General features: G+C 53.0%; 1 protein-coding gene across 12 annotated transcripts in view; it reads right to left on the bottom strand.

Annotated features, from left to right (window-relative positions):
- PKNOX2 (PBX/knotted 1 homeobox 2) overlaps positions 1–24056 on the bottom strand; it is a 280687-nt gene that overhangs the window by 44912 nt on the left and 211719 nt on the right. For all 12 annotated transcript variants that reach the window (XM_072953787.1, XM_072953784.1, XM_072953785.1 and 9 more), the window contains one exon: positions 14336–14475. In XM_072953787.1, the coding sequence (XP_072809888.1) occupies positions 14336–14475 (140 nt within the window). The remainder of the gene's footprint in view (positions 1–14335; positions 14476–24056) is intronic.

Below are 24056 nucleotides of genomic sequence, written 5' to 3' on the forward strand. Positions count from 1 at the left end.
TATGCTTGATATTGTGTGCATGTGTGTTATCTATATGCAATTTGTGTGCGAGGATTGTGTGCTCTGTGTACACAGCGTGAGTGGCATGTGGGGCGGGGAGGAGGGATCTGCCCATGACTGCGACTCCCAGCTACTAGCGCTGGAGCTGGGGTGGCGAGAGGAGGGTGGTGTCCTCTACCACTGTCCTTGCCCCCGCAGCGAGGAGAGTGGTCAGGGAGGGCCTCTCTGAGGAGGTGACATTTGAGTTAAGCCTTGAACGATGAGCAGGCAGTCATGCAAAGATCTGAGGGAAGGGCATTCCAAGCAGGAGAAAAAGTGAAGCACTTGAGATAGAAATGAACAAAATCCAGATGTGTGTGGCTGCAGTAAGGCAGGTGAGGGGGGGAAGGAGGGAAATGGAGATGAAGAGGTGAGCTGCAGTCAGATCATCTGTCTTTCACAGGGCGGGGTTTCAGGGACTGGGGTGGGGTAGAGGCACTGTCACCTCCACTACGGGACAGCATGCACCTTCTATGCTTTACCATCAGTCCATTTTATAAAACTTTCTTGTGGGTGTCAGACCTCCCCTGTGTGTTTGTGTGTGTGTGTGTGTGTGTGTGTGTGTGTGTGAGAGACGAGGGCATATCTGGGGGTGTTTCTATGGCTCCAGCAATCTCTCATTAGAAGGAAACGTGTTTTCTACCCTTCTCCCTGAAGTTAACCAAGGACCCATAGTGCACAAAGCTGGCTTCGTGGGTGCTGCCATGAACCTCTCTCCAGCCCCTCCCTGCCTGAGCTGCACTGTCAGCCCCCAAATCCTCCATCCTCATACCCCACCCTCTCTAGGTTCCTGCCTCTCGTTCCACCCACCCTGATCCCCGGTCCCTGAGCCCGGGAGCTCAGATGACATCTGCGCCTATCCATAGCTTTTCATATGAACCACAGCCAGGGGCAGCGGGGCTGCCTGTGGCTCCCATGCTCTATGCACCTGGGTCTCTTGATAAATCCAGACTGCTATCTGCTGCCGCAAGTTCGGGGAGATGCTCTGTACCACCCCCTGAGAAAGAGGCTCAGTTTCCCAGTGACTAAACTGGGTTCCGTGACTGCAGTCATGCTGTGGGTTTCTCTAAGGCTGTTCCCAGCCCAGTTCCTAGCCTCTTCCCCAGTTGCCCATCCGACACCTGCCTAGGTGTTGACCTGTATTTCTAAGCTACCCTCCAACATCTCCCCACAAGGCTGGGGAAGAGGCTGGAAGCGACCCTCAAGGGGTCCTTTCTAGCAGCGCCCACTGCAGGCCCGTGGTGGGGTGGGGTGAACAGGGCAGGGACCATGAGAACTGGGCATCTTAGACATGAATGGCCTTGTCTGAGCCAGGCGTGGGATGGGAGGAAGGATTTCCAGTTGTGTGTGGGATATTGGCCCTGTTATTCGTGACCTTCCCTGAGCTTTAGTCTGTCCAACTAGAAAATGGGCTTTAAGGAGTTCCTCTTCCTGCTGTTCAGACCTCTCCCCCTGTGGATTAGCAGTCTTCAGAGGCTGGTGCAGGAACGGGGAAACTCGGTCCCCCGTGCCCAGATGATGCTGGTCCAGAGCGGAAAAGTGGCCATCAGACTTAACTTCCAAAGAGCCGAGGACATGTGACCTCCAGGAGCGCTCACCTTCTCCCTCTCTGATCTGTCCCCCACCCCGCCACGAGGCCTCCCACCTGGCCGCCCCCTCCACCCCAATCTCTCTTAAGCCGTTCAAAATTTGGAGGATATAAATCTCCCCGCACTAATTCAGGGAGAGTTTGAGCCTCGTCAGTGCAGAACAAATAAAAGGAGTGAACTGGCATGACATTTTACTGCAGAAGAGAGGTCGTTTCCAGCCACTAATAAAAAGGATTTGACACAGACTAATAAAGAGAAATGAATTTCTCTAATGGCCTAATTTAGCACACGCAGCACTGTGCCTTTGCCTGGGTGCCGGGAGGGCGGGCCGCCCTGAGTGCGGACGGAGCCAGGAGCGGAGGAGAAGAGATGATCTCAAATAACAGTTTATGATTTCTTTTTTCTTTTCTGAGTCCCCACCCCCACCCCAGCCCTCACTCCCTCTTCCCAGGAGCATCTGAACCAAAATCAAGCTCAAGATATGCAGTTCTTCTTAACGATTCAAAGAAATGAAGGACCCCTCTCCACAGACTTGCAGTCTTGTGCTGGCTTAAGAAGGTGATTAAACCGGATGTGTTGATTTCTACAGGGGTTTAAGCCATCGTTTGGTTTAATTACTTCTGACATTTCTGCTTTTGTGTTTTCACATCACCTATACTCACTGACCTAAAATGCCCAGTTTGGGGCCAGGATGTGTGGGGCTTCCCTGGGAGCACCCAACACATCCTGGCCCTAAATGGGGCAGGATTTTGGATGAAGCCCTTTGCAGAATTGAATGTCACCCTCTGTCTAGCAGCAGAGGAGCCGAGACCCCTCACCAAAGCCCCGGTTTTCCTTCAGGGCAAAGGGATCTGGGACTCCCCCTCACCCCACCACGCCTAACTTTCTGGTGAGGCTTCTGAGGGCATCCTCAGGCAGGTAAGCTTCAACACCTTGTATTTTATTCCTCCCTATCTCAAGACAGATTTTCTTGATGTAGATTGGCCCAATAGGTTTCCTTAACATTTTCAAAGACCTCCTGGGATGGAGACCACAACTTCCTTGGTAATTTTTATACTCATGTCTAATTTGAAGTTCCCCTACAAGGCTGAAGCTCACTTCCTTTTGTCAAAAGGACGCAAGAAAAGACAAGTGGGCCTTTTTCTACTTCCCTTCCTTCTGCCTTGGACCACCTACGTTTAAAAAAATTCTTTTAAACATTTCTTTCTGCTCAGAGGACCAGAAACAGAGAAGCAGAGATGGGAAAAAGAAAGAATGCACAAGTATAGAGCTTCCGAGAGGCTAAGATGCAAAGAACACAAGAGACAGAGACAGAGAACAGCTACGCAGAGAGAAACCAAGCACCAGAGACAGGGGCGGGGGGGGGGTGGTCACACGCAGCGGGAGACATTAGTGTTGAGCTCTCTTTCTGGGTGATAAACCTTGTGATTCACGGTCATGCCACTCTGTCACTTCTGAGCCTCTCAGCCATCCCTTCCCTTGTGACCTTGGCCAGGACTGCAGACCTCAATTATGGGTCCAGCCAACTGTGCGGCTGCCTGCCTGGCTGTCCACTGCCTCTCTCTGTGACTGACCTTGGAGCCCCCAGGCCCGTCTTGCACCTCCCCTCACAGCCCAGACCCCTGGGGCTGGGGCCAGGTGGGCAGAGGGGGCCCAGTGTCAGTGCTCACCTGTCCCTGAGCCCTGGCTGCTTCTTCCAGTGGGGGTGGGGGTGGGATGTCGGAGCCCCCAGGCCCTTCCTAGCTGGGATGAGAATGGACGGTCCAGAGGAGGGGATGTGCAGGAGGAGTGGAGGCTTTCAGGGATGAAGCAGTGGGAGCATAAGCTGGTCGGGGTCAGACTGCTGCAGGGGACATTAGTCACTGGCCAGTGAGGTGGGGTGCCGGGGCGCAAGCAGGGACCAGGCCGGCTCTCCAGCCACGCAATCTAGCCTCCACCCACACACAGTGGAGCTCTCAAATTGCCAAAGGCTCAGCACCCTGGAAACCCTACCCAGGGGCTGGATTGTAATCTTTTATTTCTGGAGCCCCAGGTCAGAGGTCACTGGGATCACAGAATCAGAGATGACAGCCTGGAGCCACTTTGCAGGACGGCCCCTGCCCCTTGCCTGGGCATCTATTCACGACCAGAAGGCCCATGACAAGTTGTCATTCCGAGAATGAGAGAGAAGCCTCTCCTGGACGCTGAAGTATCATGAGTACCATCAGATGAGCAGCCAGGGCGCGTCCCAGGGTGGCCTCAGCTCTCTTTTCAGGACTTCTCCTCGACGGACGCAGCAGGGAAGGCGGTGGCTGGACAGAGGGCAGGTGGTCCCAGGCCCCTCGCATCCTCACCACCCCCTTCACCAGCTCCGGCAAACCAGGCTTCCCGTGCTCCGCCGTCCCCGCCACCTGAAATACCTGTTCCTGTGTCTCTCTCTGTCCCTCCTTCTAACCTTCAGAATCCAGCTCCAAATGCCACCCCTTCCACGAAGGCTCCCCGAGTGGTCTCTCCAGCAAGAGAAACCATCGCCTCCTCCCAGCCACCACGAGAAATGCTGGTGGGGATGGGGTTTCTACCTTGACCTCACTCACAATTTTGGTGAGAAGCTGGGTGGTCTGAAACAAGCATGGACTCTGGGGACAGATACTTAATTGTGTGACTCGAGCAAGTTACTGAATTTCTCTGCACCTCAGTTTCCTCTTATAAAGCAAGGATACCGCCACCTACCACAGAGGTTATTGTAAGGAGTAAATGAAGAAACACGGAGAGCGTCTGGCACTTACTCGGCTGTCAACTAATGCTCGTTCCACTTCCCTGGGATGGTGTGGGGCACCTTCTTTACTCAGAGCAACATCGAAGCCAGCCGCTCTGATAAACGTATAATCCCGGCCCCACCGCCTCATTTGGTGGGGAAACAAGCCCACACGTCAGTTCAGACAGAGGCACAGAATGGGACAGGCAAGGTGCAACTGACTTATCAGAACTCAGAACCTCTTTTTTTTTTAACCAAAAAAGCACTGCCAATAAGAATTTATTTTTATTTCCCTTAGGACAACGATTAAACCCTCCATCTATAGTTGTTTGTGCACAGATTTGCCTTCCTCATGACATGGGGAGCTCCTCTGGTTCATGGTCTTATCTCTGAATTCCCAAGGGTCCAGCACAGTGCCTGGCACACTGTGCAGAGGTCGGTAAATATCAGGGGAATCAATGAAGGGGGACAAATGAGTGAATGAAGTGAGCACTGACTAAGCGAGCGAAGGTTCTGACACACAGTCCTAAAGTTCTTTTGGGCTCAGAATCAACTCCATTGCGGCACCCAGATCAGCCGCCTGGCAGCTTCTAGCCACAGTTGCTAAGGGCCCTGCCTCCTCTGGGTTCTCCTGCTCTGCTGGGGGTGATGGGGAGAGGGCGGGGGGGGGTTGCCGGTAAGGTCTTAGAGGGAAAGGAGTGAGTATGAAGGGAGTGCTCGACCAGCCCTCCTCTTCCCCCGCCTCCAAGGCACCAGATGGAGAGAGCAGAGAGGGGTGGGGGAGGACGAGCCAGCAGCTCCTGGTTGGATGTATTTTTACTTCAGGTGTGACGTGGAAACCATGCGGGTGTATTTTTAGTGCTGCCCAGTGGGCGGTGTGTTCGCCCGGGTTGCCTTGGAGAGGACTTCTTCTAGTTGCTAAATTGGAATCGCATCTGCCAGGGCTCCTGGGCTCCGACCAGCCCTCCTCCCCCAGGTGGGCGGACACGTCCGTTCCTGGCAAGTGTGAGGCCCAGGGCGGACCACAGTCTGCTTTGTCCCCATCCCTTTGTACACACACACACACACATACACCCTTCCCTCCTGGCATGTTTCTTTAAAAATAAATGAGAAATCTCAACAAGTTGGTTGTTAAGGCTAGTCTTCAAGGGCAGGAATACAAAGAACCTAAAACATGAGACCCAGTAAGATCTCAGGTCCAGCCCCTTCATTACCCCAACCCAGTTTTACTAAGAAATAATTGACATACATCACTGTGTAAGTTAAAGGTGTAAAACTTGACGATTTGATTTGCACATATTGTGAAATGATGGCCACAACAGGTTCAGCTAACATCCAACTTCTCATACAGATAAAAAGAGGAAAAGGAAGACAATCTTCTCCTTGTGATGAGAACTCTTAGTACTTACGCTCGTAACTTCCCTACGTAAGATACGGCGGTGTTAACCATAGCCTCTCATTGTACATTCCATCCCTAGTAATTTTTTATTTTATAACTGGAAGTTTGTGCCTGTTGACTACCCACCTCCATTACCCTCTTCCTCCACTCTCCACCTCTGATAACCACAAATCTCATCTCTTTTTCTGTAAATTTTTTTTTAAAATTCCATATACAATTGAGACCATACAGAATTTGTCTTACTCTGTGATATATTTTACTTAGCATAATGCCTTCAAGGTCCTTCCATGTTATCACAAATGGCAGGATTTCCTTTTTATGGCTGAAAAACATTCCATTATATATATTATATATATATATATTATATGCGTATATATATATATGCCATAACGCCATATCCATTCATCCATCAGTGAACACTTAGGTTGTTTCCTTGGCTCAAATATCACAAATAATGCTGCTATGAACATAGGGGTGCAGGTGTCCTTTCAAGTGAGTGTTTTCATTTCCTTCGAATATATTCCCAAAAGTGGGATTGCTGGATCATGTGGTAGCTTTTTTAAAATTTTTTGAGGATCCTCCATACTGGCTGCACCAGTTTACAATCCCAGCAGCAGTGCACAAAGGTTCCCTTTTCTCCACATCTTTAATATCCCTTGTTATCTCTTTTTGATGATCAGCCCCTTCATTTTAAAGGGAGGTAACTCAGAAAGAGAAAGAGAGAACTTTCTCAAAGTCCAGCACCTAGTGAGAGGCAGTTCCCAACTGAGTCACCCGAGATTCAGCCAGTCCCCAGGGAGAAAGCACTGTGGGGGAAGGGATGGTGTGGGAAGGGAAACTCTATCCATGCTGCCTTGGGCACTGGCAGGGACGTACCCACACACATTTGTTGGCACTTTGTAAGTTACAAAGTGCTTTTTCATGTGCTTATTGCATTTAAACACCCAATATTTTTTATTATCCCCATTTTACTGATTAGCAAACTGAGGTGCCATGTGGTTACATAATTACATCAGGCTAATAAGTGACTGAGTTGAGATTTAAATCTGGGTATCCAAACTCCAAATTTTGTACTGTTTCCCCTCTTTCACGTACTATTTTTGAACCATTATGAGAATCACTTCATCCTCTTCCCCACTTTTTTCTCTACCATCCTGGAGTCATATGTGTCCTGGGGTCACAGAACTGAGCTGCCTGGTTTACCCTTTGAGCACCAGGACCCTTACAGCACAAGAGAGTCTCTGCTTCATCAGATGAGTTTCCAAAAGAAACTTCTCTTATGAGAATACTTCTGTGTGTTGGAGAAAGCTTTGAAGTTTTTAACAGATCTTTCAGTTTTCTCATCTGATGCCTACCCTATGGGGTAGGAAAGCTTATCTAAAGAGGTTAAATGAGCTGCTCAGTGGTAGAGTCAGAACTGAGACTGAAGTCTTAGTCTGTGTCCTTTCCACTTGACCACAAAATGGACCAGTGCTTGGGAACATCAGAGAGTGGGGCTTCTCTGGTTCAGAGAGGGGCTAGACCGGCTTAGGCCAGGCCTAAGGAGAAGCCATGGGCCATCTGAACCCTCAATGCTCCAGCGTGCCGGCTCCCCTCTCTTTCCATCCCACCCCTTCGCACCAGTGGGAGGCCCAATGGCTGGTTGTCTTCCATCTCGTAAGGGGGACAGATCTGGCCTAGTGCTGATCACAGTATTCACCAATGTGGCCCCATTCACTGGGAGCCTCGTATGCGCCAAGCACTGTCAGCTGTTAGCATCGGTTATCTCCTTCAATCCTAACGTAAACTTGTGAGGATAAAAGTCATTGGGATTCCAGGTTCCTGGATCTCTTATCAGTGTGTCTTGTCCTGGTGGGGTACCTGGACTTCTCAGCTCTGCCTGGGCCAGGCGGTGAGCTGTGGAAGCAGAGGACACACCTGCTCCCCTGGCCAGGCAGCTGTGGCCTCTGTGCCTGCCAGCAGCATGTGTGGAGGCGGGGCTGGGGGCGGGGGGGGCCTTCTAGGTGCCGGCAGGAAGGGCAGGGAACAGGCTTTGCCTGGTTCCCGGCAGGGGGAGCTGAGCACGGTTTTACTTTCGCATTATGGTTCCAGCAGGACCACTCCCCTGACTATGGTCAACAGCTGAGATACTTTCTCTGATGACAGTGAATCCAAATGCTTCCAAAAGCAAGAATTGTCTGCTAGAGCCCTCAGCCCATAAAGCGGAGCTGGGGCGCAGCCTGGGACATCTGCTCCCAGCACCCAGTCCAGAAGCATCCGGTCTTGACTCTTCCGCTTGGAATGGCTGAACTTCTCCCGCACCACCCTCAGGCCACCTCACCCAGCACGTTCCAGGAACGACCAAGCACTGTGCCAGGGAAGGCACAGGGTTAAGCCCCAGGGTCAACTCCCTGAAGACAGAACACCCTTTGGTCACAAGGGGGAAGAGTTCCCTCGAAGACACTTCACTGGGAAGTGCCAGTTCCCAGGGTCCTGGCCAGGCAGAGGCTAAAGAGGACAGACACACAGCGTCAGCCTCCCTGCCCAGCCCCCCAGCCCCAACCCCGACACAGGGGCTCCTCCGGCCCCACGCACCAGCCCAGCCCAGGAAAGGCCGCTTCGCTATCATTTCCCTCAGACATCGCCTCCCTTGGGAAGCGCAGTGCAATTCTCCCACACTGCGCCGGGGGCCAGAAGCCTTGCAGTCAACTCCACAAATACTTTTTGGAGGCCATACTATGTGCCAAGTTTATATTATAGCTCCTTTCTGTGGCTATCTTTCTCCCACTCCCTGGACCGACTGTTTTTAATTCAGAACCCCTCTAGGAACTTGATGCGATGCTTACATATAGCAGACCTCAAGAAATGTTGAATTGAACTGCAGGGGGAACACCATTCAGCTGGGAGCCCTTTCCTGGCTGGCCTCTGGCTGCGTCACCGCTCAGCATTCATCTTCTAGCCCGAACCACCCCCGCTTCCATTTCCCCAAACATCTAATGGCAGTTGGAGCCGGCAGGGCACTCTAGGAATGCCGGATTCTTTATCAAGCACTTTATGGCATGATCTCATTTAATCCTCACAACAAAGAAGTGATAGTGAAGAGATAGCACTGTTTTCAGTCCTATTTGATAGATGAGGAAACTGAGGCCCAGAAAGGTTTAGTGCCCAGGGGTGGAGCCAGAATGTAAACCCCAGCCATTGAGGTCCGCAGGCTGTGCTCCTGAGCCTGATCTCACCTCCCTGAAAGCACTAGATGCCTCCCATTCTGAACAGGCCAAGAAGACACAGTTGGCCCCTCTGTTTAAAATCCCCACACCCCACCCCACCCCATGCAGCAAACACTGATCTGCGTGGTAGATATTATCCTCTGTTGTATCATGTTAGTTTATCTATGCCAATTTCCCTTTTTACAGTTGGGAAAACAGGCTTGGAGAGATTAACTTGCCCAAGGTGACCAAGCTAGTTATCACCACGTCTATTTCTGGAGCTCAACCCGCTGCCCAGTACGGCCGGTCTACTGCCTTTGCCCCTCTGGCTATAGGACCATCAGGACCAAACCTGACCATCGGGACCAAGCCTGAACTTCAGTGACCTTTCGAGGGATGGTATCAAGGGAGTGATCTGAACACTGCTCACCTCCCTGTTCTGATCTTTCCCTAAATGAATGTGGATTCTAGAGGGGTCCAGTCTGCATGTGACAGGGACAAATGTATTACAAGCAGGGCTTTAGAAACATGCATTGCTTTCATTGAACTAGAACTGGCCTCCAGCCTGAGCTGTCTAGGGCGAGGTCCCACGGGGGTGGAAGCCCTGACTGTGGCTCACAGAGCGATGAGACTGACGGGAAGAAGCACAGATGCTACATGGAGAGGCCAAGATGCCGACCGCTGAGAAACTGAAGAGGCGGGAGGCTGGTTTGGTGTGGAGTTTCTGGAGCTGCCGGGAAGGAGCTCGTTAACAGATAAACCGGGAAAGCCTTGGAACCTACTTGGAGAAGGTGGAGAAGTTGGGGCTTTGCTCAAGCAGACATTAAGAGTCGGATGGAGCTGGGCAGAATCTAGGAAGGAGAAAATCCATTGCCTTGGGGTTCAGGTGAAAAATCACAGTTGCAAACACTTACAAAGCACTTATTCTGTGCCAGGCACTGTTCTGAGCATTAATCCATTAAGAGAGAACATTTCAAATTTAGAACCCAGGAGTGGGCACCAGACAGGCCAGTGAGGACCAAGGAGTGTGGGATTCTAATGCCGTGAGTAAAACCTTTCCATAGAACCAGTTATAAAGGTGCTGTTACAACTGTGCCCCTGCAGCTTGGCTTCCTGCATGGGGTTTGTACTTGAGGCTGGAGAGAGCCGACTGTGTGCATCCCCTCCTGACTCTGTTCAGCAGTATTGATAGTTTGCAAGGGGCCCTGGTGGCTGCAGTTACACTACAGAAATCGGCAGATGCTACATGAGGGCTCCCCCACCCTCTTGCCCGAGAGCCAGTTTGCCAGCACACACCAGCCTAGAGCCATGGTATACCCACGGGTACTACCTCGCCTATTTAAGGAGTCCGTTCGACACGCCCTGATTTAGCATGTACTAGTCCAAGCCACTGGCTCTAAGGTATCATGTCAATCGCTGGGGATAAGTCAGTGGAAACACGTAGACCCTGCCCTCATGGAGGTAACAATCTAGGGGGGTGGGGAACAGAACTGATGCTAACACAGGCCATTCAATCGTGAGAAACGCCAGCATGTGTTACCAGAGAAGCAAAGCACGGCAGCCCCCACCCCTCTCTCACTGCCCCTCCCTCCAGCCCGGCACTTGCTGTCACTAACAGGTAACTTCTGTAGCACCAGGCGGGCCATTTCCCAGGTTCTCAGAAGGGTTTTCAAGCCTCAGGGGTGGGAAGCAATGCCTTAGCAGAGCAGTCTCTGCAAAGCCCACCTCCTCCCCCACTGCACCTGGCCAGGCCTAGCTCCTGCCACTCTTCTGCTCCCCAGGACATCATGGTTTCCATGGGAACCCACTCACTTCAAAGGGGAACGAAGGAGACTGGAGGGGAGGAGGGAAAGTGGAGGCTGGATTAACCTCACCCTCTTGGCCCCTGTCTCAGCGCTGCTGGCCACCTAACCCCCAAGTTCCAGGCAGCACCTCACACCATCCAGCCCACAGCCAACTGGCACAGAAGGGTGGGGAGGTGTGGTCCAAGCTAAATTTTAACTTCTTGGGGGAAAAACCCCAGGGGTGAGGTGGTCCTGGGAATGGAGAGATCTGAGCTGGGTCCAAACCTGTGGTCCCCACTCCATGGGTCCTCCCCTCCGCAGGCCCCACCTCAGCCTTGCTCCTGGGCCACAAACACAATTACCCGCGATGTGCATCCAATCACGGCATCCGCGCGGATTAGGCTGCAATCATTAATCTGCGCGGGAGCTCCTGGTTGCCTTGCTGATTAGCCCAGATGATGCTCTGGTGTGATCCAATTAAAGCAGACTCTGCCTCCCCTCTCCCCCAACACACACACACACACACAAACACACACACGCACGCATGCGCACACACACACATACTTTCCACATCAGAAGGAACCAATACATTTCATTAACACATATTCATATACAAATAAAACCTCAGGGGCACTGGCAGGCTCCCTCCCTGTCACACTGCCCCCTACTGCCCTGTGGGCCTAGCCAGGGAGGGGCCTCCCCTACCTTCCTTCCTCTGCAGTTCTGGGAGGGGGCCTTGGTGGGGGCTCCCAAAAGTCATCGCCAGGCACTAATCTCCGCTGAAAGGGTCTGGTTACATTTATTGACCTGAAATGCCGACTCCCTGATGTGCTTTGGAGCAGCCAGGCTGCCCCAGGCAGGCAAATCTAATTAGAATTATCCGACCCTACAGGAGGCAGAGCCCCCTCCCCTCTCCCCGAAAGGGCTGTGGAGAGGGCGGCTGGCACTAATGGGAGAGGTGTGGTCATGGGGGACACCCGGGGGCCCCCTGGGGCAGGAAGAGCTGCAGAGGAAAGAACTGGGCAAGGATGCTAATGTCTGTCTGTCGGTTGTCCTGAGATGCCGGGCAGCCATGTTTGGGTGGGCTGTTGGTGGCATCCAGTCTGGGATTTCCTTTTCCAGGTCAGCCGGCTGAGGAGATAATTTGTGCAAATGCCACGGGCTGTAAGGTGACCAGCCCAGTGGGAGAGGGTGAGAAGGTGAGACGTGTTGGCTGAAGGAAGATCTGGGCCTCCATACGTGATACCATGATGGACAGCTCCCCTGGGGAGGAGGCCCACCTCCTGGCTGGGCGTGGCTGGGGTAGGGGCCTGGGGTCTTGGGAAAGGCTATGGGATCTTGGGAAGTTCCACTGGCTGGAACAAGGGACTCATCTGCTCTGTGCCAGACACAGCACCAGGTGCTCACAGGGGCTGTCTCACAATTCTTACCAAACCACTAATTAGCTTCCATCATGAAACCAATGTTCAGAGAGTTAGCACAAGCAGGAGGTAGGACTCAAGCCGAGGGTTCCAAAAACTTTTTGTTGCACCACTAATTAGGGGGTCTTTCTAGACTAAGATCTGTGTTCACTGTAGGTCCCTGTCCCTTGGGGTCTCAGAAGGTGTCAGGAGTCCATCTCCAGTGTGCACATGAATCACCTGGGATCTTGTCAAACTGCAGATCCGGGATTCACAGGTCCGAGTGGGGCCTGAGATTCTGCATCTCCGACCCGCTCACAGGTGATGCGATCCTGCTAGTCCGCAGACTGGACTTTGAGCAGCAACGATCTAATGGAGTACGATGACTGTACCCCAAAGTCATCAGACCACTGGGCAGTTTTCAGAGGCCACATCACTCTCCTCTTCCTTCTTATGTTCCCCACAGAAGCAAGAGCCCCCACACAGGGGAGGCCACAGGTGCATTGCAGCCTCATCTCCCCACATGCAGCTGCTCTGGCCGCCGGCCATTCTGGGGACACACCAGGCTCTACTCTGCCTGGAAGCTGCCCCCCACCACAATTCTCCTCCTGCTGAACTCCATTATTCAGCCTTTAAGATCAAGCTGGAATATTGCCTCCCCCGTGAAGTCTTCTCTGTCAAAGCTCTGACCACTCTATGTTGGTTTCTTGTGTGTGTATCTCTCTGCTCCTGGAGAGGCAGGGAGGAGCCCACACATTACCTTTATAATTCACCCTCCTTCCCTCGAAGCCCAGCACAGCGCATCCACATGTTAATAGCAGGGGCTCAATGACAGTGTGAAGGAAGGAGGGAGAGAGGCCAGGGTGCCCAGTCCGAGCTGGTGGGGGGGAGCTGGCATTCCTCCTGAGGGTCTCTCCCTCAGGGCCTGTGTGCAGATCCCGGCAGCCCGTGGGGCCCGAGGCAGAGCTCTCTACCCGCAGGCAGCTGGGCCTGGCCCGTGCACTGGGCAGCGTGGGGCCCGGGGCCTGGGAGGGACCCCCGTGTCGGGTCTGTGGATGGGGCCCAGCCCTCTGGGCTCCCACCTGTTGGCATTAGAGGCATTCAGACCACCCGAGTAACTAAAAATAACGCCAGTGACAAGGATAATAACAGCAATAATTACCGTCATTACCATAAAGCCCCTGTCACCGGGGAGGAGGCAGGAAGGAGTCAGCCCTCCTGTCCACCTTGTCCACGTGAGACGCGGCGGTGGTGGCTGCAGGGCACGTGCGTGCGAGCTCTCACGCGTGAACGTGAGCCTGGGTTCGGCCTCAATGCCCAGTGTTGACTCAGGCATCTCTCCTCAGTGGTGTGGGCTCCCCAGGGGTAACTGATGACCGAAGCCCCTGCTGGGGCCTCCTCACTCTGGTGTGCCCCCTGAGGACTGCATCCTCTCCCCAGCCAGACAGACCAGAATTTCCCTGAGCGCCTCCCGCCCTCTGCAACGTTCAGGGCCCAGCCCTGGGTGCCTGGGGCTGATGCAGAGCTAGAGGAGAAAGCCTCCTGTTCTCGGCAAACCCCCAATCAGGGAGCCGGGACTACACGGCGGCGTGCAACCCCTACTGCTGAAGAAACAAAGACGGCCGTGAAGCAAAGTGTGGACCAAGCGCCAGCTGCACTGGATTCACCTGGAACGCTTTTTAAAAAGTCTAATTCCTCGTCCTATGGCTTGACCTCCTGAGTCAGCGTTTCTGAGCACGGAGGCCGCATATACGCGTTCTAATGAGCCCTCCCAGCGGCTTTCGGGCGCACGGAAGTTCGCTCACCACCGAGCCCTGCATGGCGCGCTCAGAGGTTCAGCGCTCTGGTGGGCGTGCCGGGGGGGGGGGGAAGCCAGCGAGGGGGCAGGGCAAGGGCAGTCCTGAGGGGGCTGCCCGACCGCTGGGTGGAGGGTTGGGGCGCTCATCTCCCCTCCTGGGATGAGGGGGCCCCCCCGGGAAGCCACAGCCCAGGCCTTGCGTCCCTCACCAGACAACTCCAGGAAGCCCGAGCCAACCCACCGCGGCCAGCTGAGGGCTCTCTGGGGTGATTTCAGGGAGCAAGTGGGGAGAGCAGCTGTTGGCTGTCGTCTTCCTGGGCCCACCCTCTGGCCTGCATTCTGTCTCAGCGCTGAGGGGGCCCTGAGGCTGGGTGGGGGCTTCTGAACATGGCCGAAGTGTCTCCTACCTGTACACAGCTCGCTTGTCAGCCTCCAGCTGGGCCTGGGGGTCAACGGGGGCGCTGGGCACGGGCGTGCTGGCAGCAGCCGAGGGTGCGGAGATGTGGACAGCCTGGGCCTTAGAGGGTGCCTGCGCGGTCGCCGTCATCTGCAGAGAGAGGAGGCGGTGCGTTAGTTGGGCCGGGGCGCCGGTTGCCCAGCTGGAATTGTGACGTCGGCCTTGTCCTGCGGTGTGAGTGTGGATGAGAGAACGCGTACGAGACAACCGTGAGTGTAGAATGAGTGTCCATTTGCATCTGTGCTACCGTGGGAAGAAAGCAGGTGTTTCTTCAAGTGAGAAAGTTCTGGAGGAAAATTAAAGACCATCCCAAACCAGGCGGCGCACCAGCTCACTTCTGAAGAGACGGTTCTTACTGCAGATGGAGGTGGTGACCTCTGCCCAGAAGCAGAAAAAACCAGAATGATGAACGCTTTAAATTGTGCTTATGAGTCACTTGGGCCGCAGTAGGTAGTGTTGAGTTTGATTTGGTGACTTTGGAGAGCAGGAAAAAAAATTGCTAAGTCAGTTCTCTGTTGGGTGGAGGTTTATTCCGCTTAATGCAAGCCAGAAGTAACTGTTTTAATGGTTTTGATTGATAACTGGAATGTTCTGCAAATTTGGTTTACCTGGGCACTTGAAGATAAGCAGGTTTTAGTGGACAGTGAACAGATTTCTGTTCTTAACCACAACAAATATTTAGGGTAGTAGCTTTCCTCCCATGTTATGTGGTTTTGATGGTGCCCCTAGGGCCTCAAGTTTGTGCCAATCAGAGCACCGTTTTTAAAAAAATATTGTATTTTGGACTTTCTGTATAAGATTTTATTTAAAGAAATGGTAACATGGCTTTAAAATTTTTGGTAACCATCATTACAGAATTTAATGCTTTTACATTTTATTTTCTTTAGTTAAATGAACACTGACATGTCATACATGGTGACATGTCTCAGCTGTTCCCTTCCTCCAGCCGGTGCATGCACCCGAGAGCTCTTCCCCATCGTGTTGCTGGATTTCATACCCCTGTCTGTCTCCCAAGCGGATGCCTTACTCACACCTTCCTCCCCAGCCCCACAACTGACACAGAGTGGATGCTTAGTATTTGCAGAGAAAATGAATGAGTGAACAAATGAATGAACACACCTTGAAAGAATCAGATATTTTACAGCTGGAAGTTCATCGTATAATCAAGGTCCCTGCTTTCTGGAAGAAAGAGTATTGTATTTCCATAAATACACGCACATTATTGGTGCTGTCAATGGCCCCAAGACACCTGCTGTCTCATTTTCTTCATTGGATCTCTGTTCAGATGTCACATATTCATAGTACAATAGAGTCCCTCTGCCCCTTGCTGTCCCCTTGCTGTCCCCTTACTCTGCCTCATTTCACAGCCCTTATTAGGACCATACATTTCATAGACCTCATCGTGACCGTGTACTGTACAACTACTTGCTAGGTTATTTTCCCTCCCACCTCCAACTCATATTTAAGCTAAGAGGGCTGGTTCATGGTTGTGTTCCTGGGGCCTGGAATAGCCTGACACTGGTATATACTTAACAAATATTTGTTGAATCAATGAATGAATGAGTGATGGATGGTGAATGAGACTGAGACTATAAAAGAATGTATCTACTTTGCTGCAGCGTATCCCCATCATTTTTGGTTAGGAAGAAATACCCTTGTCACTGCTGGCTGAGCTTGGGGAACTTTACAAACTCAGTGACTAAGAGGCTGGACAGAGAATCGTGGGACCTTGAAGCCAACAAGTTACCATGCTTGACTCCTACTGTCTCCTGTTAATAGCTTTTGGACTTTGGGCAAATCCCTCGACTTCCCTAAGCTCCCACTTTCTCGTCAGTAAGCAAACGGGTGTCCTTTTAGGATGCATGCATTTTAAAGAGGAGCTGTAAGGCAGAAAGGAGGAACAAATGCTGTTCTCATTTTCAAAATACAGAAAGAAGGTGGGATCAGGAAAACCAGGCCCTTCTGATCTTCACACTGATCTGGGCCAGTTTCTTTCATTCACTAATGCAACTGATTATTTTTCCACATACTTCTCGAGTCCCGCCACATACTAGGCACTGGGGTGACAATAACCGATGCCTGCTATAATGGCCCTCCCTTTCTGGGTTTAGCATAATTATTCAGCTGGCAGATCAGGAAAATGTGGGGGGATGTGACAGGGATGATGTAAATGACCTCAGCAAGGTACCACCCGTGATATCCTCGTGGAAAACACGGAGGGATGTGGCCTGGGGGACAATTGTGTGGATTAGGAAGCTACACCCAAAGGGTGACGAGTCAAGGATAGATGTCAGCTGGAGTGAGGCTTTTAGGAGTTGCCACGTGCTTTCCTCTCAGCCCTCTTCTTCCGTATTTTTATCAGCGATTTAGAGGAGATCTGAAGAAATGCTCAACAAATTTATGGGTGACTGGAAACTGGGATCCAAGAGATCTTTACAGATTTTGGCAACATATTAAGTCTAATAAGATTAATTTTCACCTGATAGGTTGGAATTTAACACTTCTAACACTTGGGCCAAAAAAAAAAATCAATAATATTAGTGCAGAACAGGAGAGACGTGGTTTAGCAGCAGCGTTTCAGTTGGCGGCAAGCTCAGTGTGTCCAAAGTGCAGTGTGTCAATCAAACAAACAAAAAGCCTAAACTAATGCTATGTGACGACACATCGCCAGAGGCACAGCTCACGCAAAGCTTCCAGTCCCACCTGCTCTGCTGAAACAGGTGCAGGAAAGCACACCCAAGGGAGAGCTGACCAGCCTGGTGAAGGGATTCTGTACTTTGTCGTATGAGGAATATTTGCAAGAATCTGGAATGTTAAGAAAGATTTGGGGGATGGAGGGGGAGTGGAGAGACATGACAGCCCCCTTTGACTACCTGAACAAGGGATTAGATTGTATCAGCTCTGTTCTGTGTGCGCCAAAGGGTCAACCTACATCTGACGCATTAAATCTGTGTAACGCAGAGACAGATTCGGACCTAACCCAGGAGGGTGATTTCATGATCACTACCCACGGCCCAGGGTTGGCGAGGGGCTCAGATTAGATGACGTGTAGTGTGTAAAAGTGCTTTGGAAACTCAGACGTTCTCAGATGGAGGGGAGGTGGTTGTTACTAAACACGAGATTTCCAGAAGGGGCATCGTTCATAAGGTACAGCTACCTGCACAGCTCGTTTAAGGGTAAAATACAGGGTGGGCTGGTGTGCTCTGCTCTGCTCATAAGGGCGTATTTCCTCGTGTCCTTGAAGGAATGCACTAGGGGCTTCTGTAAGGGTGAGCTTCTAGGAGAGAGAGGGCCGAGGGGAGGGGCTCCTTTTCCTCTCACCACCAGCCCCCTTTCTTGGCAGGACTTTGGGGAAAGGTGGAGTGGAGAGCCCCTCTGGGTTCCAGAGGAAGGTGTAAATCAAAAGTGGTCACTTGCTGGCATCCCACGAGGCCCCAGCTGAGAGGCTGTTACTGAGGCTTAGGGAGCAGGGGAGGGGAGAAGAGAGCAGAGCTGGCCTGGGGAGGACGATGATTCAAATTTATTTAGCTCCTGGGGGCCAATTCAGCAAACTCTGCATTTCTTCCAGGTTTGGAGAAGGAGCGTTTATCTCCAAATAGATTTCTTTTTCTAGCCAGAGACACCCATTTCCCAAGAACTGGAGCTGGAAGGGAGAGGCAGCTGTCCTAAGGGCTTGGGAGGCAGGGGGATGAGGGTGACAGGTGGGGAGGTCTGGGGGGAGGTTCTGGGCAGCACAGCTGAAGGGTAGAAGCTGGGGGAGAGGATGGATGGAGGGCAGAGACCCCTTGTTCTGACCTATGAAAGCAACTGGTCCATTTTCAGGAAATTTGCAAGAAGGGTGATATCATATTGGTAGCTTGAAACTGGTCACGGTGGGAGCAATTACACCACGGAAATTGGTAAATGCTGCAAGCCCTGTCCCCAAACTCCATCCAGAGAGCTGGTTGGTCAATGTCCACCAGCACACCACTAACGTCAGGGTTTCTCTCAGAGTAACTTTCCTTTTCTTCTCAATCTGGCATGTGAAGAAACTACACTCTATGAGGCCACTTGGTGTGTCCACAGCTGGTCCCAGGACCGGCCACTCCAGACTCTGAGCCTTCGTCCCGGGAGAGTGCCAGACTCCCTGCCGGGGCAGCAGATGGGAGAACAGGGTGTAGGGGTGGCATCGCACAGACAGGAGCACTGTCCCTTGTCACAAGGGGAACTGAGGAATGAGGAGGAGGGGCAGAGTTGGACAACGGCTCGAGGGCTTTCTGGGCAATGAGAAGAGCCCCAGATCTTGGACGGAGCAGGGGTTTGAGGCCCGGGGCTCCCCTGTCGATTATTAGCTACGTGTTTTGGGGCAAGTTTTCTGAATTTTTGATCTTTGGTTTCCTTATCTGTCAAATGCAAGGGATAATACCTTCTGGCCAGGTTGGGAGGATTCATCAGGAGAACAGGGCAAGGACGAATGGATGGGGAAGGTGGCAGGGTTCTCTGGGAGGCCTGCCTGCTGGGAGCCTCGGTGCTGTGTCCAGAACACACGGGCTTCTACAGTCCTCTCTCCTCTCTCAGCTCAGGTCCTTCTGGCCTCCGCCCTCCCACAGAAGCCCCAACCACTGGGCCTTTCTCTCTCACCCAGGGGAGCCAGTCCTGCATGAAGCTCGGAGCTAGCAGCCTGCCCAGATTCTCGGTCTGTGACACCCGCCCCCCGATCCTAACATGAAATGGGAGGAGTTGGGGGTTGCCAGCTGCGTGTGGAGGAAGGCAGTCTGGAGGGGCTGCGAGAGCCGGCCACTCCCACAGTCTGGTCTGAACACGAAAATGAGCAGGAGATGCTGGATGGTGTGACTTACGAGGTGCTGGGAAGCATGTGTTACCTGCCCACCTCAGGCGCCCTCACTGACGCTGGATGCCCCACGATGCCGTCCTTTGTGCTGAGTGGCACCCTGTCCCAGTCGTAGGGGAGAGGGGCCCGACATGTTCCAGCGAGCTAAGGAAGTCACTCTCCAGGTTTTCTTGTTCAGCAATGACCCCGAGCCATGGGTTAGTGTCACCCCCACTTTACACACGGGAAAACGGAAGCCACGGCGGTGAAGAAACCGCTGGCGAACACAGTTTCTGCAAAGGTTGGGACAGGAACCAAGGGCTTTCTGACTAAATCACACTGTGGGAATGCCTGCATTTAATTACTCTTGTCTGAGGAGGAGAACGGGAAGGTTTCTTTCCCCCGCTGAGCAGAGAGGGGCCGAAGAGGAGGGGCTGCAGGATCAGGTGAGGCATCACTTCCCAGCGCAGGCTCAGGTCTCCTCACTGCCAGCCCGGTCCCCCGGCCCCCCGCAGACCTCTCAGGTCAGCTCCCCAGACACTGGTTGTGCCAGAAGCAGCCCTTCTGGTGGAGCCCAAGTAGGAAGGCGGGGATGGTTTATTAAGGAAAGGAGGCTCCGGGCTACGGCCAGGGCCACATCTGTTCCGTGTACTGTTGTAGCCCCAGGGCCTGACACTATTCCGGATCGACTGGACGCAGACCGAACGCAGGGCTGGCTGGCGTGGGGCGCTCACATTCGGAGATGCTCAGCGTATGGCGGTTATCACTAACATAACCCACATGCCCTGCAGCCCACACTGTGCTTCTGTTACGCACGCTGCCCTGGGGGACATGACACCGCCGAAGGAACCCTCTCTCCCATAAGCACCAGGGAAGTGGGGAGGCGTGGGCTCAGGCACAGGAGGAGGGGCCATGGTGTCACTGAAGGAGGTGCCAGTTACATCACTTTGGGTAAATGGCTCAGTTCCTCTGAGCCTCAATTTCCCTATCAGGTGAAAATGGAGCCAAGAACTCCTCTTCCTGGGCCTACCATGAGACCACATGTGAGAGTGTGTTTTGAACACAGTGGAGGTTCAGTAAATCTTGGTTTCTAAGCATCTTTAATGCTTCTTTTTGCCCGCTTTCTCCTCTGAATCCAAACCCCGCTACCTGTCCACACTCTGCCCCAGACACCCCAGTACCTACCCCCGCCAGGGCCCCCTCCACCCTTCCCCCCACAGACAGTGGCAATCTCTGTGACACTTTGCCGTGTACCTCCCACAGGGTCCTTTCTGCAAACCCTGGGCAACCTAGGTCCACACTTCCCCAGCATGACTCAGCACAGACACTGCTCCTAAGGGCACACCCCCTCTTCTGACCCAGCAGGGTAGGGGCTGCCCATCCCCAGTGCCTGCCCACCAAGCCACGGGAGCCTGGGGTCCTGAGAACAGGGGGCCTGTGCAGGCGCGGCCCACTAGGGGCCGCTGAGGCTCCAGCCGGGGAGCCGGCCCTCCCTGCAGCACCAGGCCCAGCCGGTGGGGCCAGATCTGGTTTCGTCGCATTCAGGAGAGAGTCCAAGGACGTGGGAGGAAGTCAGGACCTGAGGCCATTTAGTAAATATCAGATTTGGCCTGAACAGATGGGAGGGGGGGAGTGGGGGGCATCAGCGACAGTTTTGGGGGGACAGCACAGCCACAGGGCGCCCCAGGCCTGGACCAGCTCACTGACCCGGCCTTGTCCCTGGTGCAGCACCCCTCCCCTTCCCCTGCACCCCAGCAGACCCTCCTGCGGGGGTGAGGGGGTTGCCTGAACACACACAATGATTTACATCTTTCTGTCTTTGCTCCCACAGCTGCCTCAGCAGGAAATGTCCACGCTTCCTGCCCTGCCTCCCTCCTGACCACGGTAAACCCACCCCTCTTTCAAGACTCGGCCGGAGGGAGAATCAACTCTCCCAAGAAACCTTCCCCAATTCTCCCAGCGCCCCTGGCCCAGGGAGCCTGACCCCTGCTTCATCTGTGGGTGTGTTCAACGGAACACCTGCGATACCTCCGGTCCCTCACTGGTCTGTCTCCCTGAGTGAACTGGCTTCCCAGCTCCCATCGCCACGCCTGGCCCACGTGGGCTTCCAGTGTGTTTGTTCAATGACTGAATGATTGACTGAATGAGGAAAGGGGTAAGTGATGTGCTGAAAGGCTCAGGGATCCAAAATGGGGAGGGGTCAACATGGCGCCTCCAAATAGCCCCCAACCCAATTGGCTCAGGGAGAGGAAGGGCTGGCGGCGGGGCCAGGGCGGCCCAGGTCAGCTCAGAGAGGCTCCTGGAACAGCAGGCCTGGGTCTCCTACATCCTGATCCCAGGGCCCAAGAGAGAACAAACCACCGGACAGTTACTTAGTGGTGTAAAATGGGGGTCTTGATCAACTGATTAATCTAAAAGGGTTTGTAGGCATTGGTTTCCCAAATGAGGCTTGAAAATGTCCCCTGGCCCTGCCCACACCGCTGGGGGGTTACTGACCTGTGGCTAAATGGAGGAAGGCTGTGGCCTGGGGCCCGAATCTTCCCCAGTTTGGGGTGCTTTCCTGGGCACCGTCTGCTCCACATCCTTCCCATCCATCTCTGGAGGACCCCTTGCTTATATAACAGTCCCACACCAGTGATTTCCAGTAGGCCCTTTGGGGTATGTGTAAGGGAGTGTGTTTACAGCTGGAAACACATACTTGATATGCCTATTGTGTTCCAATAAAAAGGAGAGTAATTAAGGTTCAATCCAATCTTGGCTACTGGAGACGCACAGAAGACAGAGTGGAAAATCAATGTCAGGGTCATGGGGGAGAAAAAGATGCAAAACACCACTGTACTTTTCACACCCACTCTCAACAACCCCGTGAGGCTGGGAGGGCAGAAGATATTCCCACCTGACCGCCGCAGAAAGGCCCAAAGTGGACCACATCTCCATCAGGGCGGGAACTATTTAATTCTGCACCCCTGGCACACAGCACAGGGTCTGCAAGACCCACAGAAAGCACTTGGTATTTGTTAAGCGGTTGAGTGAGTAAAAGAAATAGTTCTGAAAAGACTTGCCCAAATTGTTATAATTCAGCAGCAGTGGAGTGGGACAGGCCTAGGGTTCCTGAATTTCCTCCATGTTGAGCTGAGTCGTCCCGCTCTTCCTCCTCCAGACCGCAAACTCCAAAGACAACACGCACCGTGGCCGGCCCCACCCATTCCCCTCCTGCCAGGCCACGCAGACACCGGAGCTCCTAGAAGAGCAACCGGAAACGGGGCAAAGTGGGTTCCAGCTCCTCAGGCCCGCTGCTGCCCGGTCACCTGTTCCCTGACTTATTTTAAGCTTTTTATACTGTGGCTGTTGAGAGCACTCATCCTGCTGGGAGGCAAGAGCACAGACAATAAAATGTCTGTGTTTTTGGTAAATACAAGAATTCAGGGAGGAAGTTCATCAAATGAACACTTTAGACAAGAGCATGAGAGTGAGCAATTCTTCACAAGCTTAAAAGTTCTGTTGCTAGTCCACCGTCTCCTGAGTGAGGCAGAGAGGCCCCATGCTCAGACATGAAGGCTGTTTTTACCTTTGCCACAGTGAAGATTCCAGGTCTGGACTGAGATGGAGTTCAGGGATATGTCCAGTTTAAAGACCTGGGTGGCCCAAGCAGGCCAAGGAGACAGGTCACTGTGCACAAAGAGAAGAAAGGCCCAGCAGAAAATAAAAAAGAGAGAGAAGAGTATGTTTTGATGAGTCAAAGCAAGGGAAGGCAGGTCGCCCCTCTGGCCCCTGGGGTGTTGGCCCCAGGGGCAGAGGGAGCTGTCAATCACGGCCACAGAAAAGGCTTAGGGGCACTTTCAAAGCCGTGGAATTAACTCTACTTCTGCAGAGCGAACGTGTCTCACCCGCAGCTGAGCAGAAGGCCCTGCGAGGCAGGGGGCTCCAGCCATTAAAGGGATGAGAGGAATGTAAAGTGCGAAAACATCTGAACCGACCTCTCCCTGTCCCAGCTGCTTGGCCTGGACGGGAGCGCTATTCACAGCCAGGGGGCCCCGGCCACCCCCCTCGCTCCGGTTAATGAAACCAGCATGGGGATCCTAATGACTGATCAAAGCCCATCCCGCTTCCCCAGATGTCGGCTCCCCGGCCCCGCCCAGAGGGTGAATGATGCTGGGACAGGGAGGGAAGGAAGGCACTCAGAGGGCAAGAGAGACGGATCTGGCCTTCCTTGTGCAGGATGGGTAGGACAGTATCATCTTGATCCCACATCTCCAAGCACAGCATCCTGTGGTCCTGAGCACCACTCTCCTGGCTTGGAGGGTTGTGGGAGGAGGGAGGGGTTGGAGGGTCCCAAGCAAATGCTTGACTTCCTTCTGAAGTGAGCCTCCCCACTGGTCCCTGAACTGAGAATTCTGACTTCGCCTGTCTTGCCTCCCTCTGGTCAGTAAGGAGGCTGCATCCTTGGTGAATTGCCAAAACCCTTTTAATATCACCCATCATGAAGTCATGCTATGTAACCACCTACCAACCTGCATCTCAGTTTGTTCCTGGTCCAAACTAATAACTGACTGCCCACATTCACTCAGGGCTGTGCCTGGTGGTCAGACTAGAACCCACTAGGATTGCTGCCTTCTAGTCAAATGCTTATGCAGCCGGCATGCTGGGGACACACAGACAGAGGAATACTAAACACTGAATATATACACAAATAGACCAGATACAATATTTATCTTGCCTATAAGCCAAGGGCAAAGATATTTGTGGAACGGTAGGTATGTGTGGATGTTTGAGGAAGAGTGGGGGAGGTTACTAATAGCAGGACGCGGGCGGGTGTAAGGTGAGGCAGAAGCCGCTGCTGCCTTCTCCAGTAAATCCGACG

Source organism: Vicugna pacos, chromosome 33 (genome assembly GCF_048564905.1).
Source record: "Vicugna pacos chromosome 33, VicPac4, whole genome shotgun sequence".
Taxonomy (NCBI): Eukaryota; Metazoa; Chordata; class Mammalia; order Artiodactyla; family Camelidae; genus Vicugna; species Vicugna pacos.